This window comes from Perca flavescens, chromosome 8, assembly GCF_004354835.1.
Source record: "Perca flavescens isolate YP-PL-M2 chromosome 8, PFLA_1.0, whole genome shotgun sequence".
NCBI lineage: Eukaryota > Metazoa > Chordata > Actinopteri > Perciformes > Percidae > Perca > Perca flavescens.
Genome location: NC_041338.1, coordinates 9,981,305 through 9,998,927, shown reverse-complemented (window position 1 = coordinate 9,998,927; position 17,623 = coordinate 9,981,305). Strand labels below are relative to the sequence as shown.

The 17,623-nt window shown below is 39.5% G+C and overlaps 1 protein-coding gene across 1 annotated transcript in view; it reads left to right on the top strand.

The window, feature by feature from the left end:
• The first annotated feature begins 733 nt into the window (after positions 1-733).
• The window catches only part of LOC114560159 (alpha-parvin), a 24,477-nt gene continuing 7,587 nt past the window's right edge, over positions 734-17,623 (top strand). The window contains exons 1-6 of the mRNA XM_028585319.1: positions 734-1,251; positions 5,548-5,637; positions 8,177-8,247; positions 10,056-10,158; positions 10,427-10,567; positions 17,619-17,623. The exon at positions 17,619-17,623 is cut by the window's right edge and continues 111 nt beyond it. Of these exons, the coding sequence (XP_028441120.1) occupies positions 1,101-1,251; positions 5,548-5,637; positions 8,177-8,247; positions 10,056-10,158; positions 10,427-10,567; positions 17,619-17,623 (561 nt within the window). The 5' untranslated portion in view covers positions 734-1,100. The remainder of the gene's footprint in view (positions 1,252-5,547; positions 5,638-8,176; positions 8,248-10,055; positions 10,159-10,426; positions 10,568-17,618) is intronic.

Genomic DNA, 17,623 nt, shown 5'->3' with positions numbered 1-17,623 from the left:
TCAGAACTCGAGCCATCATGGCGCCATTTTGTTGCTAACTGGCCATCACCTCCTGTTAGCATTCCGCTGACCGCCATTTTTTTTTTACGTTACTTGACTGCGAATAACTTCATTCAACATCTGAAGCGTTTAAAGACTCTATTTGTCCGTTGTTTAGTTCCAAAGAAACACGACAATGTATAAAAGGCTCCATTACCTTGTACCTCACGTTATGGCTCCGTAGCAGACGTTTTTTTTGTAAAAAACAGGCTAACGATTGTGTCATAACCAAGTGACTTACTGTCGCATAGTAGAGGAATTACCGTATAGTACAGGAGAAGCTCGCAAGCAGTTTCGACTTACATGAGATGTTTAGGTTTAATTACTAATGTTAACTAGCATGTTAGTGATCAATAATTAGCCTGTGCCCATGTTATCTCCTTACATACACCTACAGTCTCCGTATCTGTAAGATTGGGAATGATTGAGATTTCTCTTGGCACAGCTACCAGAAGACTTACAACTTTCAGACACGTTGCTCACGTCACATTCTCTCAGTTGGAGGCTGCGCAGTAAAGCTGGCCATCACCGGAAAAGTGCTTCTAATAGCCTTCACTGGTCTCCGTCCAGAGCAACGGGGTCTATTGGTCCATTATATACTGTCTATGAGCTTACCCCCTTGGGTTAGACTGACGATGGTATCCAATATGGCGCCCATGATTTGAGTTGGCCAAACTCTCTACATATACGGCTCTGGTTTTACCTATGTAACATTTAGCTATCCACACTCGTTGCGAAGCATGGCCTCTTGTGGTGTATATTTACTTCCACTTTTTGGGACCCCTCTGCTCTCCTCCTCCTGGTTCCCCTCGGCCAGCAACTCGTGCCTCTTGAACCCGATCACTCCAGCTCCCACTTCCCGCTGCCAGCAACTGCCTAGTCCTGCCTACTCTACCAGCCCTCCTCTACAGAGGAGGGGCCACTCACTTCAGCCAACCTCGGGAGAAAATGTCTGGAATCCGTTTCCGGTGATTTCTTTGTTTTTTACTTAACTTTGCAAACAACTTTAATTTCCACGACAACTTGTGTTAACTGTAGGGGATTGAATTAACGTTACGACAATGGCTTCTTCGCCTCAGAAGTCCCCGTCCTCTCCGAAATCTCCGTCGACCAAATCTCCGACGCCCAAATCCCCATCTTCCAGAAAGAAAGACGACTCTTTCCTGGGAAAACTTGGTGGAACTTTGGCAAGAAGGAAAAAGGCTAAAGAAGGTAACAACTAATGTTAAAAAGAAAATAAGCAGTTAGAAACTGACAGAATCGTTTGAGTTCTAACAATATTTTTACATCATAACCGACAGCTATAAAGATAACCAGTCTTCCAGTGTAGGAATAATCCCCACACATTTAACACTTTTAACGTTAACGTTACGCACCCACATTTCAGAGAGCAAACACGTTTACACTAATTTATACACATTGTTTCGAACATATTTATCACAAAGAAACACTATTAACAACAGTGTGTGTGTGTGTGTGTGTGTGTGTGTGTGTGTGTGTGTGTGTGTGTGTGTGTGTGTTTTCTCCTGGTCTTGGGCTGTGTCTGTACCCATGTAAGGTATTGGATCCGCTACTATTGTAATAAGTGAGGAATGAGGCCGGAGTAAACATAGGCCCGTCACAGACTACCCGAGGCTCCTCAAACACCCTCCCCGATTTAATACTTAGGCCTTCTTGATAGTAGGCTACTATCCAGCTGCAGGAGCTCATAGGGATACACCGTCTTGCTCAATTTACCTCACTTTCCTTCATGTTAGTTATAAACCTAGCTATGTTGGACTTTAATTACAAAAAGAAGGTGCTATAAATAAGAATATTCCCAAAGTCTCTTACGTGCTTAGTTCAGTTTATAGCCATGCAGGGTTGATTTAGAAATAAAGTAGGCTTCAGAGAGCATGGCATTTATTGTTAAATGCCAGGTTTTTATCACCAAATGAGAAAGGTCTCTTTCAATTGGATGATTACTTTGTCTCATTCAGGATACCGTTGCACAGCTGAGCCCCATTTTATGTTGCCTCTGCCTACAGGACATGCATGCAATCACATTATATTCATGCTGGTTGGGTGTGTAGGGTGTCTGCAAGGTGTTCCATGATTTCATGGAAAACATTGTCTGGTCGCTCTTGCGAAGATCATTGATTTAAATTTAAGTCCTTGTGACGTTTATGACAGTTGCTGCATGTGCTGGGAAGAGAGGGGCTGCCGGCTTTAACAGGACTAAAGGCAGATTGAAAAAATAAAAAATTAAACGGGCTATAGAATGGGGAAGAGATTGTATGAAAACAGAGGAGTAGTGAGGGCTATACATTACATACAGACGGACACAAACTGTGTAGATATAATGCAGACAGAAAACACAGCACAGATCAAGAGAGGTACTATTTAATTCTATTCCACTGTGAAAATAGAGCAAATGCAGAATTAATATTAGGATCAGGTGTTATATTAGAGACTAGTGAGCTCAGCCTGTGGACGATGAGCTGTAGTGGAGAGAGCTGGTCCTGCTAGCCAGGAGGGTGCTTGAAACTGGGGGACGGAGACAGAACAAATCAAATATGCACTGAACATATACAAATATGTTAATAGAGGTGAGCAAATGTATTTTTAACACTCAAACTGATGCAAAAAAAAAATCATAGCAGACTTGCTTGACATACCAGTATGGAATCACAGCTTGTAAGTAAGTTGACTGCAGCAATACCTTGCAGTGTTTCCTGTAGGATTTATTTCAGCAGCAGGGGTTATAACGGTTAATGTCAAGGTTGAAATTTAGTGGGGGTGCACTAGTACATTAATTTTTTATATCGTATAGATATAAAAAATAAATAAAAGATAGAGAGAAGAGTACACAAACCAAAGCAGATGAGATCCTAACTGCACGGAAAGACCGTAACCAACACTTTTTATCAACTCGGGACCCAGGTGTGTGGAGCCATGGTCCTTATCTTTTTTTCTTCAAATATCTTTATTGAGTTTTCTCTTTGTTCTATCTTAAAACATTCTCAATCCAAACTCATCCATGCATTCATCACCTCACTACTGGACTACTGCAACAGCATTCTGTACGCCACACCCACCAAATTCCTCAAAAAACTACAATACCGTAATTCCTCAAATAAAAACCAGGGCCTTTATTTACCTGAACTGCAGAAGGTACCAGGCTTTTATTTGAAGCAGGCTTCTGTTAGAGGCAGGCCTTTATTTCTAATTCCATCTGTTTGATAAGTATAATTTTTTAATAAATAAACAACTGCAATAAATTAAAAGCCATAGTGTTCCAATGGACAGAGATCATTCATTTTTTAAGAAACATTTGCAAAAATATCACCATATACAACATCAGCCAGAGGTGCGACAAAGCAATTTGGGTCACAATTAATCAAACACCACCAGTCAGTTTGAGCCCTGTAAATGTACTTTGTATTTATTTGAAATACACTACGGTATTGCTGATAGATTACAATAAGAGCATACAGTAGTTTTGTAAAACATATCGCTGGTTTGCAGCACACCAGTATCTGATTAACATTACAGACTGTAGCTATTTGTTTCTGGCTCCAACTTTTTTCCTCCCACCTCCAGCTAGCCGTGCTCTGCTCTTGTCGGCTAATCTTGTCAATCTTGTTTCTTCCAGTATCGGAGTCTCCTGGGGTCAATTCTGAAATGTCTTGCAGCTTTTTCACCCGAGTTTTCCTCTGCATACTTTAAAACTCATTTCGTTTTGTTGTTGAAAAGTCCGTCACTAGCACCAGAGCCCGTCATTCTCTGCTAGCACTAAATGAGACCCGTGTTACATCCAATGTAGCTACTGCACTCTATTGACACTTGTACGTTACTACAAACTACACTTGGCTGAGTGTAACACGTACAGCCGCATTGACCAAACTACTAGTAGGACAATAATACTTTACGAGTACCATAATCCAGAAAAACAAAGTGTGGAAAAAAGCATGAATATATTGTTGAATCTGTTAAATTAAATTGGTAGAAATGTACATTACGATGAACTTGAATTTAATTTTTTACTTAATATTATTTTATTTGTCCGTGTTGACCACGCCCTCGACCACTATCAGAGGCCCGGCTTTTAATTGACTACCGGTTTTTATTTGAGGAATTACGGTATATCTCAGTAACCTTGCCCCCTCCTACCTCACTGACCTGCACCGTCATACTCCCACCCACAACCTCAGATCCACAGATGCCAGCCTCCTTTACCCTCTCACCCGCCCCAAGCATCAAACTTGGGTGGACAGGGCTTTTTCCGTTACAGCCCCCTACCTCTGGAACTCTCTCCCCCAACACCTCAGACTTTCCACATCACTTGCTAACTTTAAAACCGCACTCAAAACCCATCTGTTGAAAGCTACTTTTAACCTGTAACCAACTTAGCTGTTTCCATTTGTTTCTATGCTGTTTTGCTGCACCTTTTTTAATATGTATCTCTTGTTGTTATTGAGGTTTTTATACTGATCTTGCTATTGTTTTTCTTTGTTTTTACCAAGTGCTTTTGAGTACCTTTTTTAAAGCGCTATATAAAATAAATGTATTATTATTATTATTATTATTATTATTACATGTTTCATACAGTCATCATTAAAACATTAACTCGTTTAATTGCACCATCCATCCACATCACCACAGCATCATTCACATATTCACTTGTCATTAATACCAACATTCCATTATGGCTTCAGTATTATTTTCTATAGAGATAATTGCCCCTCTTTTTTTCTATATTATCAGGGTTTTTCCTGCATAGAGGAATTTTTGGTTCCCCTGAATAGGTTTTAGCCAGCACCAAAGGAAAATCACCAGTGCCTAAATGATAATAATTGAGAATAAAAATAGCAATTCAGGTCCTATCCGAGTGTGTTTAATAGCCAGTAGTTTTCTATACTTTCAGTAGTTAGTATCATTCAAAGTGATCTTCAACATAAATAAAAACATCATCAAAATAGATTAGTCTTAATAGATTAGAGAGGTGGAACGATTCACAAAATTTACGGTTCGGTACATATCACAGTTATGGGGTCACGGTTTACGGCACAGAGCCAATTTTAACATGCTTTTAATTTGTTTAATTGGAAAAAAGCCTGGTAAGAACATAAGGAACATAAACACTTCTTCATTGTTAAATCGTTATTAAAAGAATAGGTTTCATTTCATTAGTGCAAACAAAAAATGCACCTTTGTTATTTTTTTATATATGGCCACATTATAGGCTAAGGGCATCAACATAAAGTGAAGCTCAACCAGCATTATATTTAAAACAACAGTAGCCTAAATCATGTCAGTTCTTCATGGAATTATTAGTTTTTCCAATTTAAATTAAAATTCAGTACTTTAAGTATAATGAAAGGAATATGTCTGGATGTTTTTATCAAAAGGAAGAGTGCCACTGTGTTTACAACAATTGCAACATAACCCACGGCTCAAGTAACGTTACTATTATCATATGCTTTCTAAATTGATCTGATGATAATGTTTGTATGTCTTTTTTCATAGTGTCTGAGCTTCAGGAAGAGGGGATAAATGCCATAAACCTTCCTCTCAGCCCTTCCCACTATGAGCTGGACCCTGAGGACACCATGCTAGGTAAACAGCTACACTGTTCTACACTCATAGTCCCTCTTACACATATTTATATAAGATTGCTTAAAGGCCATGTGGGTACATTTATTCTCATTTTATTTCTTCTATAGACTATAGTAGAAAAAGTTGAGTTAATTAAAAATAGCCTCTTTAAAGACAGGGACAAACATTTATAGTTTACAGTGCATTCCATTTGTACACGGAGGTCGGAATTTCCAAGGTCAAAGTCGGAAACCCCCAACTCTGATTTCCGAGTTGGGAAGTCGGACAACCTCGCAGTACACCAAGCTCAAAATCCAACATGGCTGCTGCGTGCATCAACAGCAGTGAAAGCTGTAGTAACATACAGTTTATTAGCACTTCTGTCTTATTTGTGTCTCATTAAATCAGTCGTACACACAGCCCTGTCTAACGTCTATCTGTGGACATGTTGCTATGCTGTTTGTATGCACAAAAAAACAGCATAATGCATTGTTATCAACTGCTAATGCTAACAATGGATAACCTGGCTAGAGCCAGCTCCATAGTGAAATCCGACTTCTTAAATGAAACACGGTCAACTCGGGTGTGTTGCCATTCCCTGCTCTGGCTTCCGAGTTCAGACTTAAATGGAACACACTATTAGCAAATCAAAAGACATTTAAATAAATATCTTAATGACCTAAGCCCAGAGAGCCTACTAACTTAACCATTGTGTTGAATTTTTGTTTTATATCAGAAAATATGTAAAGAAGAAAAATTTTACAATTTAAAACGTTGACGGGAAGACAACACGAGGGTTAAGTCAATTTGCAAAAACACATTTTTGACTGGTACTGAAATAACTAGCATACCTATGATCTTTTACATGCATACAATCATGTACAGTATGTACTCACTATGTGCTTTTTCCGATTTTGCCACAGTGCCAACTACAGTGCTTAAAGAGATGGTTCGGAGTAATTTCACCCTAGGGTCCTTTCCACCACGACCTCGAGCCAAACACTCCAGAAGCTTTTTTCAGCTGGGTCTAACATTGGACGAGTTGTCGTTATCAGTTGAATAGCTTAGTGCAGGTGCTAATGGATCCAATTCTGTATCTCGTAAATGACCCCACTAATGATGCCCGAAATGATACCAAACTTCTACAGTAGTACAAATAGGTTATGCACTCATAAAACGATGGATTGGAAAGTTAGTAAGTACACCAGGAGTTTATTTAAATAACACTTGCCTGTTGGCTTCTGCTCTCTGCTGCTACTGCTACCGGCAGTAAGACGAGTGCTTAGGGACATCTACAAATTACAACACCGAAAAGAGATACAACAAAAGTATTTATTAATTTAATGATTAAATAAGGTAGTGTCTCCAAACTTACCTCAATTATAACTTGTCTCCTACTAGTTGTACTACAGCACTTACTTTAAAAAAAATAAGTTAAATTAATAAATATTTTTGTTGTATCTCTTTTCGGTGTTGTAATTTGTAGACGTCCCTAAGCACTCGACTTACTGCCAGTAGCAGTAGCAGCAGAGAGCAGAAGCCAGTAGGCAGCTGAAAAAAGGCTTGAGGTCAAGGTGCAAAGGACCCTAGGGTGAAATTACTCCGAACCATCACTTTAAGTGTAATGGCTATAGCACTGTGTACTCACAATGGACAGATCACATGAGCCATCTGAGTAGATGATGTATGGACAGGCAGGGGTGTCGGACTGGGGGGAAAAAGGGGGCTGAGTATCCAGGGCCCTCATGTGAGTAGGGCCCAAAAAGATGCTAGAATGAATAGCTGTGGATGCGGGGAGGGGCCCATAGAAAATGCCTTTCTACAAGGCCTAGAATTTTGTGCTACACGCCCCTGTGGACAGCTGCAGTAGGAATGCTGAGACCTTGGTGCGCTCAAACAAAAGGGCAGATAGGAGGGATTTCCAGCTTCCAGATTTCCAGACAACCACCCATAGACACACCGACATACTGTCAAAGCTTTCTGTAGGGAACACACATGTAGCAGCTCCACTGCTGTAGACCTCTGTTCACAGATAACCACAAACACACAGGGAGGAATATTTGCCACAGCTCTTTATTTGATGATTGCATCAGCAATGAATTGTCCCACAATCCGTCTGGAGCTCCCTTGCTCCCACTTGGCCCGAGGCTCTCGGTCGCGAGGGCCAAACTTGCGCTGTCCAGCCCACCACACAGTGTCCACATCTCCTCTCACACTCGGCCATCAAGAGCTTGCTCCGGCTCACTTCTGCTTTAAAAGGAGAGCATGATTAGCAATCATGTCTCCCTGCCTGCTCACCTGAGCCACCACCTCCTCCCCACACTCCCTCCACACCTCCACAACACACTTTTGATTTTGTGATCCATATGTGCCAGGATATTAGCGTTGTGGGACCATTACAACTATAAAAAGGGTTAACAAACAGAAACAAGTCAAGTACAGGCTGAACATCCCGTACAAATAGTGCAATATGTTGCTCTTGTTGTTCTGTTGCTATTCTTCCCTATTTAGAATACAGTGTTTCTTCTCAACATTTATTCTGTTTCTGCTCATCTTTTAGAGGAGAATGAAGTACGCACCATGGTGGACCCCAACTCCAAGAATGACCGCAAACTGCAGGAGCTCATGAAGGTAAGGTTAAAATTGTTTCCATTTATTTTTATTTATAGTGTAAAATCATAACAGACCTTATATCAGGACTGTGACGATAACTGCATCACCGCAATACTGAAGTGACGTACCCATTTGTTGTTTATTTATTGTATGAAAATGTTTTGCTTGTGAAAGTTACATGAGTGATATGAAATGCAATAAACACATTAATTATTGTTTAGTTATCATCATTGGCTGTCTTCTATCTTATATTCAAGAGATTATGGAGAGAAAAAAAAAACATGCTCGTCATTTTGGCTTTGCTCAAGTGGATGTACAGTCCAATTATTACCAATTATTTCTAGGCTTGAGTACTTGCCATATCTACAGGTAATGTTTAATATAATACACAGTGAAGGCAAGGAGATTTCTCAGTTCTCAGCTGAGGTGGACATCATAGCGCTGCAGTGTTTTACCATTGCACTTTACACTGCATACAGCCTAGCAACTAGCGGAGTTTCCTTTTGCTTAAAGCTTATTCCTGAAAAGACAGCACAGTTGAATTTTAGTCTGCTGAATGTTTTTGTAGCCTGAAATAGTGCAGCTTATATTGGTAGAGAGAGCAACATGTTAGAGGACTGCCAAAGACCCCTCTCTGCTCTCTATCTGCTCAGCTGCTAGACCGCTGTGATGTGGAGCCTCTGCTCTGCTGTCGGCAAACCTTTTTATTTTTTCTTTATTGACAATAGAACTTTCTGAACTGTCTGTGAAATAGATCAAATGAGAGGAGAGAAAGCAACGTGATTGTAAATGACAGCAAAATGCAGTTAAGACTCTCACATTGACCTGAAATGGAAACACTGTGTTGCAACATATGTTGTGAGGTTTAAGCCAATGCTTTTTCGGAGGTAACACTCTTCACTTTACTGGCAGTATTCACAACATATGAAGCCATTGTGTCTTGAGAAGCTTGTTATTGTTCACTTTTAACTCACTTTACATTATCTTTGCCATCTCGTTTTCCTCACAGCCACACTCACACGCTACTCTCACAGTCACTGCTCTCCACACAGGCACTAACGTCACTCACTCAACTCACATGCCATTCTTGCCATAACTAAGTCTGCATTCACACAGCCTGTGTCGGCCGTTAGACAATGCAGCAAAAACGCAGGTCTTTCTATTCATTTTTAATTGGACTACTGGGTTCGGGCTGCGGCGGGGGTGTCACAGGGGAAGTTGAAAAAAAACGCAGCGGCCTGCGGCGAAAAGTTGAGACCAACTGAACTTTTGGAGAAACACAACCACGTACGCACGTCACGCTGTGGTGGCCAATCATGTAACTGTCGATTAGACGTGTCAGTCGGTTTTGAGGCGATGTGAGAATCCCATACAGCAAACAGGAAACATCACTGCCTCTATTGCTGCCACAATAAAGTTAAAACACAAGCACTGAACAGCCCAGGAGTGATTGTTTCCTGCAACAACAAAGAACAGTCCCTCCGTCTCTTTTCCTTCTCTCTTTCTCCAGGAAATTAAGCTGCCTTCAATTGTTGTCGGAAATGTTGAGATCTACTGTATAAACGATCTGAGGGAAAACAATAATTGTCAAATATAGTCTTTAAAAAGTATTTAAAAACTCAGAAAGCTCTGCTTGTGCTTGAGTTTCCAAAATGCTCGGGGAAATTTAGCTTGTTTTTATTTTTTTTTAATTTAGCTGTTTATCTAGACATTGAATAAATTACTTAATAAGAAATTTTCGTTACAACATGACATTCAAGATTACTTAAAAAAAATAACTAAGCAAGTTCTAATATGAGTAATTAGTCTTTTATTTTGCCATGTAGGTGTTGATCGACTGGATAAATGATGTTCTGGTTGGGGAAAGGATCATTGTGAAGGATCTGGCTGAAGATCTGTATGATGGACAGGTCCTACAGAAACTATTTGGTGAGGAGTTGAACCATATACATGTGGATAGAAATGCCACTGAGACAAAAAACACCATCGTTTTACAAAGGGTTGACTAATCATCAGCAATCATCATCAATTAAAAGATACCTTTGCCTTAACTGTCTTTACATTAATCCATGTTGAATTATAATAATAGTCAAGGTTAACAGGTAATAAAGGTTTCATTACTGAACATTTATATATATAAGTATTATGCTTATGAATATGAATTTGTCTGTCTCTCTGTCTGTGTATTTTGCTTCAGAAAAGCTGGAAGGTGAGAAACTGAACGTGGCAGAGGTGACTCAGTCGGAGATTGCCCAGAAACAGAAGCTGCAGACCGTTTTAGAGCGCATCAATGACTCACTCAAACTCTCCACCAGGAACATTCGCTGGAATGTTGACTGTAAGTTTCTAATATTTTGCTTTTTACTTTGTATACCACTATAATGCTGTAATCTATATTTATGATTTTAATATATTAGGGAAGAAATTTTTGTTTTAATTCAAGTTGGCCGCAGAGCATGTGAGAGGAGCACGAGGGAGCGGAGCGTGCAAGGGGGAGGATTTTGGATGGAGCGCAGAGCAGATTTTATTTAGAAGTTGGAGCATTGCCTTATCTCCCGCTCCATCCTGCTCCAATTTCGCTCTGGAAATTTTAGAATTTTTGTGCATCCTAAAGTACTCAAACATGTTTATAAAATGAAAATTAACACACAAAATCCGAGATGGCTGACTTCCTGTCATGCGAAAATAAAATGCAAGTAATATTTTCCTCAAGATGAGAGCAACGCTCCCACCAACTTTCGTGAACATCAAATACCAACCTTGTGCGTGTTTGGGGGCGCTATGGAGCCTGCTGGCCACACCTGAGCCCAATTACTGCAGAACTTTGCAATATACCAGGGTCCGTTTTATGAAAAAAGCGCCACCTAGTGGCCTATTGGATCCATATCGTACAAAGCCTCAGTAGAACCTGGGAAACTACTGAGTCAAATTTCCTGTAAATAGGAGTAATTATTGCCAAGACATGAAACACTTCCTGTAAAAAACAAAACAAAGCACCACCTAGTGACCAATTGGCAACTTCTGAGTCGAGTTGCGTGTTATTTGGAGTACGCTTCCTGTTTTGACTGTGACATACAGAAAGTTGTCCCTCTATAACTAGCACCTTTTTCAGATTATCAAATTTATTTTGACAACTTTTGATCATGAGATACCACAGAATCTACATGCAACTTTCTGTGCAGATCGGATTGACAGCCTAGGAGCAGTTGACAAAAGTTGGTTTCGCATTTCGCAATTTTGTGATATAAATTGCGCTATTTGCTGGAGCTGGCAGCCGTGCTGTGCTCTGATACACTGGTCATTATTGTTCTGCAGCATGCATAGTATAAGAGCTATGAGCAGTAAGCATAGAGCCACTATAGCAGAAAAGAGATCTGTCCCCTCCATACATCATCCAGCCAAAACCAGCAGTGGTTAGATTACATTGGTAATACTCTGTTCTGTGACACTTTCAAATATGATATACACTATAAAGGAAATGAATAAAGACTTATGTTAGGACTTAAAAAGGTGTGCACAAATTTTGTTTATTGGCAGTTGTTATTTTCATATATTCTTTAATTAAATTGTATCCTTAAATGTGCTTTAAGAATGAAATTGTCCTAAATCTTCTCTCAAATAGTAAAGTAGTAAAGTAAAGTAGTATCACTGCTCTTTGACATCCAGTGGAATACATGTGAATAGAATACAACCCTATAAAACAAGCCTAGCATTTAAATCAATATGTCACATCAGAAAGCAGAATTAGCAACTGCAATTCAAAGCAGTGATTAAAGCAGATTGGACGATATTGGTTTCTTGCAGATACTGTATATTGATATTGGCATATAAAATCTTGAGATATCCATAAGTAATATAATTTTGGCAAAAGTGGCGATGTTTTATTCTAAAAAATACATAGTGCAAACACATCTGTGTCACGTTTTACAATATGATATGACCATTTATGACATAAGATACAGTAGAATTATGACTGAAATAGCATTGGATTGATTTGGTCATAAAACCCCTTCATCAAAAACAATGTTTGTCTATTGTTGTCGTGCATCACTGTGATTGGCTCTGCTGTTTTAGAGCATCACATCACTGGTTTCATAGTGATGTGACTGGCTGAGAGTGTATTTATTAATCACCACACCTTCTGATCTATATTCCACTTTACCAAATCCATTTGCACTGCTGCACATACATGAACCAAAATGGCAGGTGTGCTTGGAGATTCACACTCAGTCTGTGCACCCAAAACCTACAGCTTTGCGCTGGTTATACCGCTTGCATGAATATGATAAGGCCCTAAAACTGATATTTGGATATTTGTATAATCTATAATTGTAGTTAAAAAAGGTTAGTTTGTATGATATAATACATTTGAACTCCTTGCCTGTTCTTAAAAATAGAATACAAAAGAGTGCAATGCTTACAGTTTTACAGTACTCTTATCAGCCTTTTTCACTGATATTTGTATTTGTCAAACATGTGTAAATAATAACATTAACAATTGCTACATTGCTTATTTGTACACTGGTACTGCTAATGTATTACCTGCTATGATGCTGTGAGAAGTTAAAATCAGCTGGGAGTATGCTCAATAGCTAGGGTCATGAGAATTTGGGGATGTGAAAATGGGAACATGAGCCAGACTATAGTGAAACCCTATTATATTTAAATTATAATTTTGAAACTCCACCTGTACTTTCCTGAAGCAAAGTTGACTTTATTAGTTGAGACAATAATCATTTTCACAAAATAACAATCAGGTTTTAAGGGGCTTTCATTCTTTTATCTGACACAGAGAGTAATAATTACTATCATGTTCCCAGCAAACTGCCTTTTACTTATGTCATTAGCTGTAACATGTATATGTATGTAGCCCTTGGATGAAATGTTGAGTGAGAGAAACCGAGAAAAGATTTAAGATAAGGAACAGAATTGATTTTGTAAGAGTAGTGCAGTAGAAAGAAGGCCATATCAAATGAAATTATTTAAAACCAAATTATTGACATTCTTAAATGCACCTCTGGTAGAACTTGCACCTCTAGTCCTTGAAAGCGATTTGTACAAGATTGGAAAATGCTAAAGAGAACAGTAGATAACATGCAATGTAATTGATTTTGCAGTCCTTTCATTTGAGGAACTCTCTTTTAATCAATTCACTTTTGTTTGTCCCCTATTTTATTCCCTATTCAGAAGCCTTACGGAAATACTCTTTCCTGGTATATCTTATTTTGATCCTCCATATTCAGTGAGGATCTTATAGGTTTGTGAAAGCTTTTAGCTTACTCTCTGATTTGCCATTGCCTTGGGGTACAATCAAAGGCTTGTTTTAGACACTTAATTAATCCTAATTGTGTATCCAAAGTAGGGATAACGATATTTCGTTTCAGCATCAACATCATGATGCTGAAATAGTGCAATAGTCACATCACAGGACGTGTGATGTAAACGCTACAACTTTTTTGCTGCTTAAAACAAAAGGAAAACTTGGACGCTTTCCATTTTTAATGACTTTTTAAAATTAATTTTACCGGTCAACCCTTCCCCTTTTAAAGCGTGATTTATGGTTCTGCAGAGACTCCACGCAGAGCTTACAGAAGTGGCCTGAAGTTTCTACTTGTGCGTTGGTGTGTGCGTCGAGCCGGTGTGTGTGGTAGAGCGAGGGAGAAGTGAGAGAGTGAAGGCAATTAGCTTCGGAGCGAATAGCTACTCTAAAGTCATAGTGAGAGAAACAAATTTTCTCCCCGGTGCTTTCTGACCACAGTGGGAAGTCTATATCAGGAAAGTTAACCCTCTCCTTGGTTTCATGTTGTTTAAGGAGAAGGAGAACCAATAAATGAATAGGGGGAAATGCAACGCTACCAAGCCCCAATGTGCGTCGCCACGACATGTAGTTAAATTTTTTCGAAAGGTGGATGTCAGGGCCGTAGGGTCCGGCGTAGGTTTGTGTCTCCACGTACCTACGTACATAGCCATGGCGTAGATTTTTATGCAGGAGCAAAAATCACGCTTAAGACAGCCGTCCAAGTGTGTGTAATGTAATCTGGCGTGTTTTTTTACGGGAGGTGAGACTATGGCAAGTGGATTGTGCCATGGATAACATAGCGAAGGAGACTGTTGTGTGACTAGACTACACCGTCCCCACTGTCCATCGTTGTTGATAAGTAGGCTATGCCGCCACACCTACGCGTCGTTGCCAGACAAGACCCCCCAACTTTATCCTTCCAGAACCGTGCATGAAGCGGCGCTCTGCTAAAGGTCTATTTTCATGCGAACGGTGGGCAGCAGGCCATTATAACAATTATACAACATTGCAGATCGTTTTTTATAAGGACAGTGCCAGAAAAGAGAAAGCATTGAGTTTAATTACAGGACTGCTTGGAGTGGAAGGTAGATACTAGCCTAATAAACATGTGCTTGTTCTGTAAAGTACTTGTAGAGACAATATAATCTGCGAGTCGGGCAGGGAAGACACTCCGCTTCTGAGACACTCCCGGTGGTATGGCGTGTGGAGGATGGAACAAAGCCGGAACACCGCACAAACCCAGTGGAAAATGCTTACCAAAGCATAAAGTGATGCGCACGCTTTTCCATGTTTTAAGTTTGCTGCAAAGACGAAATAAAGCACCTGATTAATGCAACGTTATCCGGTTGTCTCCCAACAATTCAACGCAGAAACTAAAAGCTAGTTACCACCTACGAACCAGGCTAAAGCTAATTGAGTTAGCTTAAAGAAATGGAGTCTGTCCCAACTAACGTTACGGTTCGGAGCAGCGAAGCTGTGAATGTAACACTAGTGTACAAGAGAAGTCTGTTTAGTTAGTTGTCGACCACAACCTGAAAATGTGGGAGGAACAGGAGGGGAGCAACATCAGGGAGCACCCTTATTTTAGAGAAAGAATGGTTCACATATGAAAAAAAATTAATTGCAGATGCACTCCCCTACAAAATCACCCCAGTAATTTAAGAATTATTAATTATTTACAAATAGAGCAATTTACGTCATCTGGTAATCACAACATAGATGGCAAAAAAAAGAAATTTTGCAATGTAATTTTTTTTTTTCAATTTCGTGCAGTCCTAAAGGTACACCATATTTGTTTGGTTGACTAAAAAAATGTTGCTTAGTATGTCTGACTGAATTTTCACTTTCACTTTAAGCCAACTTTTGGCGTCTTCGGTTTGCATTTATTATTAAAGGTATGTGACCTTACCACATAAAACCTTCAATTCTAAATTCCTGGAAAGATCAAAAATAATATGTTGCTTGTTATTTGGTGGCCCATTGCCCACTGCAAGGTACTCACACAGACCTTTCATAAAAAAAAAAAAAAATACAAAAGATTAAGATTATAAAAATGTTTAAAAACACAAGTAAGTGGGGAACATGTGTACCTATTAATTGCAGGCATGATGGCATCTTTGAAATCTATTCATGTATTTATTAGTATTGATTTAACAAAAAACAAAGACTAAATCAGTAATACTGAATACAAATTTTGTACATACAACACTTGATATACAGAACAGGCCAAATGTTTGGACACACCTTCTCATTCAGTGCGTTTCCTTTATTTTCATGACTATTTACATTGTAGATTCTCACTGAAGGCATCAAAACTATGAATGAACACGTGGAATTATTTACTTAACAAAAAAGTGTGAAATAATTTTAAACTTCTTATATTCTAGTTTCTTCAAAGTAGCCACCATTTGCTCTGATTACTGCTTTGCACACTCTTGGCATTCTCTTGATGAGCTTCAATAGGTAGTCACCTGAAATGGTTTTCCATAAAACCCCAACAGTGTCACCAGCAAAGCACCCCTACACCATCACACCTCCTCCTCCATGCTTCACGGTGGGAACCAGGCATGTAGAATCCATCCGTTCACCTTTTCTGCGTCGCACAAAGACACGGCGGTTGGAACCAAAGATCTGAAATTTGGACCCATCAGACCAAAGCACAGATTTCCACTGGTCTAATGTCCATTCCTTGCGTTTCTTGGCCCAAACAAATCTCTTCTGCTTGTTGCCGCTCCTTAGCAGTGGTTTCTTAGCAGCTATTTGACCATGAAGTCCTGATTCGCGCAGTCTCCTCTTAACAGTTGTTCTAGAGATGTGTCTGCTGCTAGAACTCTGTGTGGCATTCATCTGGTCTCTAATCTGAGCTGCTGTTAACTTGCGATTTCTGAGGCTGGTGACTTGGATGAACTTGTCCTCAGCAGCAGAAGTGACTCTTGGTCTTCCTTTCCTGGGGCGGTCCTCATGTGAGCCAATTTCGTTGTAGCGCTTGATGGTTTTTGCGACTGCACTTCAAAGTTTTCGCAATTTTCCGGACTGACTGACCTTCATTTGTTAAAGTAATGATGGCCACTCGTTTCTCTTTACTTAGCTGATTGGTTCTTGCCATAATATGAATTCTAACAGTTGTCCAATAGGGCTGTCGGCTGTGTATCAACCTGACTTCTGCACAACACAACTGATGGTCCCATTAATAAGGGAAAAAAGTCCACTAATTAACCTTGACAAGGCACACCTGTGAAGTGAAAACCATTTCAGGTGACTACCTCATGAAGCTCATTGAGAGAACACCAAGGGTTTGCAGCGCTATCAAAAAAGCAAAGGGTGGCTACTTTGAGGAATCTAAAAGAAGACATGTTTTCAGTTATTTCACACTTTTTTGTTAAGTACATAATTCCATATGTGTTCATTCATAGTTTTGATGCCTTCAGTGAGAATCTACAATGTAAATAGTCATGAAAATAAAGAAAACGCACTGAATGAGAAGGTGTGTCCAAACTTTTGGCCTGTACTGTACATACAGACATAGAACCAGAATGAGAAAATTTAGTATACAGGTGGTTACTGGCTTTAAATGGTATAAAACAGCATAAATAAGTGAATGGTTATTAGTATTGTCAACTGCATGTGTCATTTATATTTTTTGTTCAGTAACTACTATTTGTCTGTGATTTAGGGTTGGGCATCAAGAACCGATTCCTACTTGGAGTTTCAAAAATTACGATTCCAGTAGAATCGTTTGTTCTTTGGAATCATTTGTAATCGTTTAGAGAATTTGGTTTCAAATCCGATCATTGCCTCCCAATTTATTATGCGCAAGTTTTGGTTTCCGAAGCGGCCAGGCGCTTGTTGTATTGCAGCCTTGGAGCACAGTAAGCAGCGCTCTAGTATGGCTTTATTTTACATTGAAAAAGCCCTGTCAAACTGAAAATTGGCATGTGACCCGTTTCAACTCCACCACTCAAAGAATCTGAATCGAGAATCAATGAAAACCCGGAATCAAAAGGAAGAATCGGAATTGGAATCTGAATCATTAAAATCCAAACAATGCCCAACCCTATCTGTGATTCTGTTCTAATTTTCCTCATGTTAGCGGTT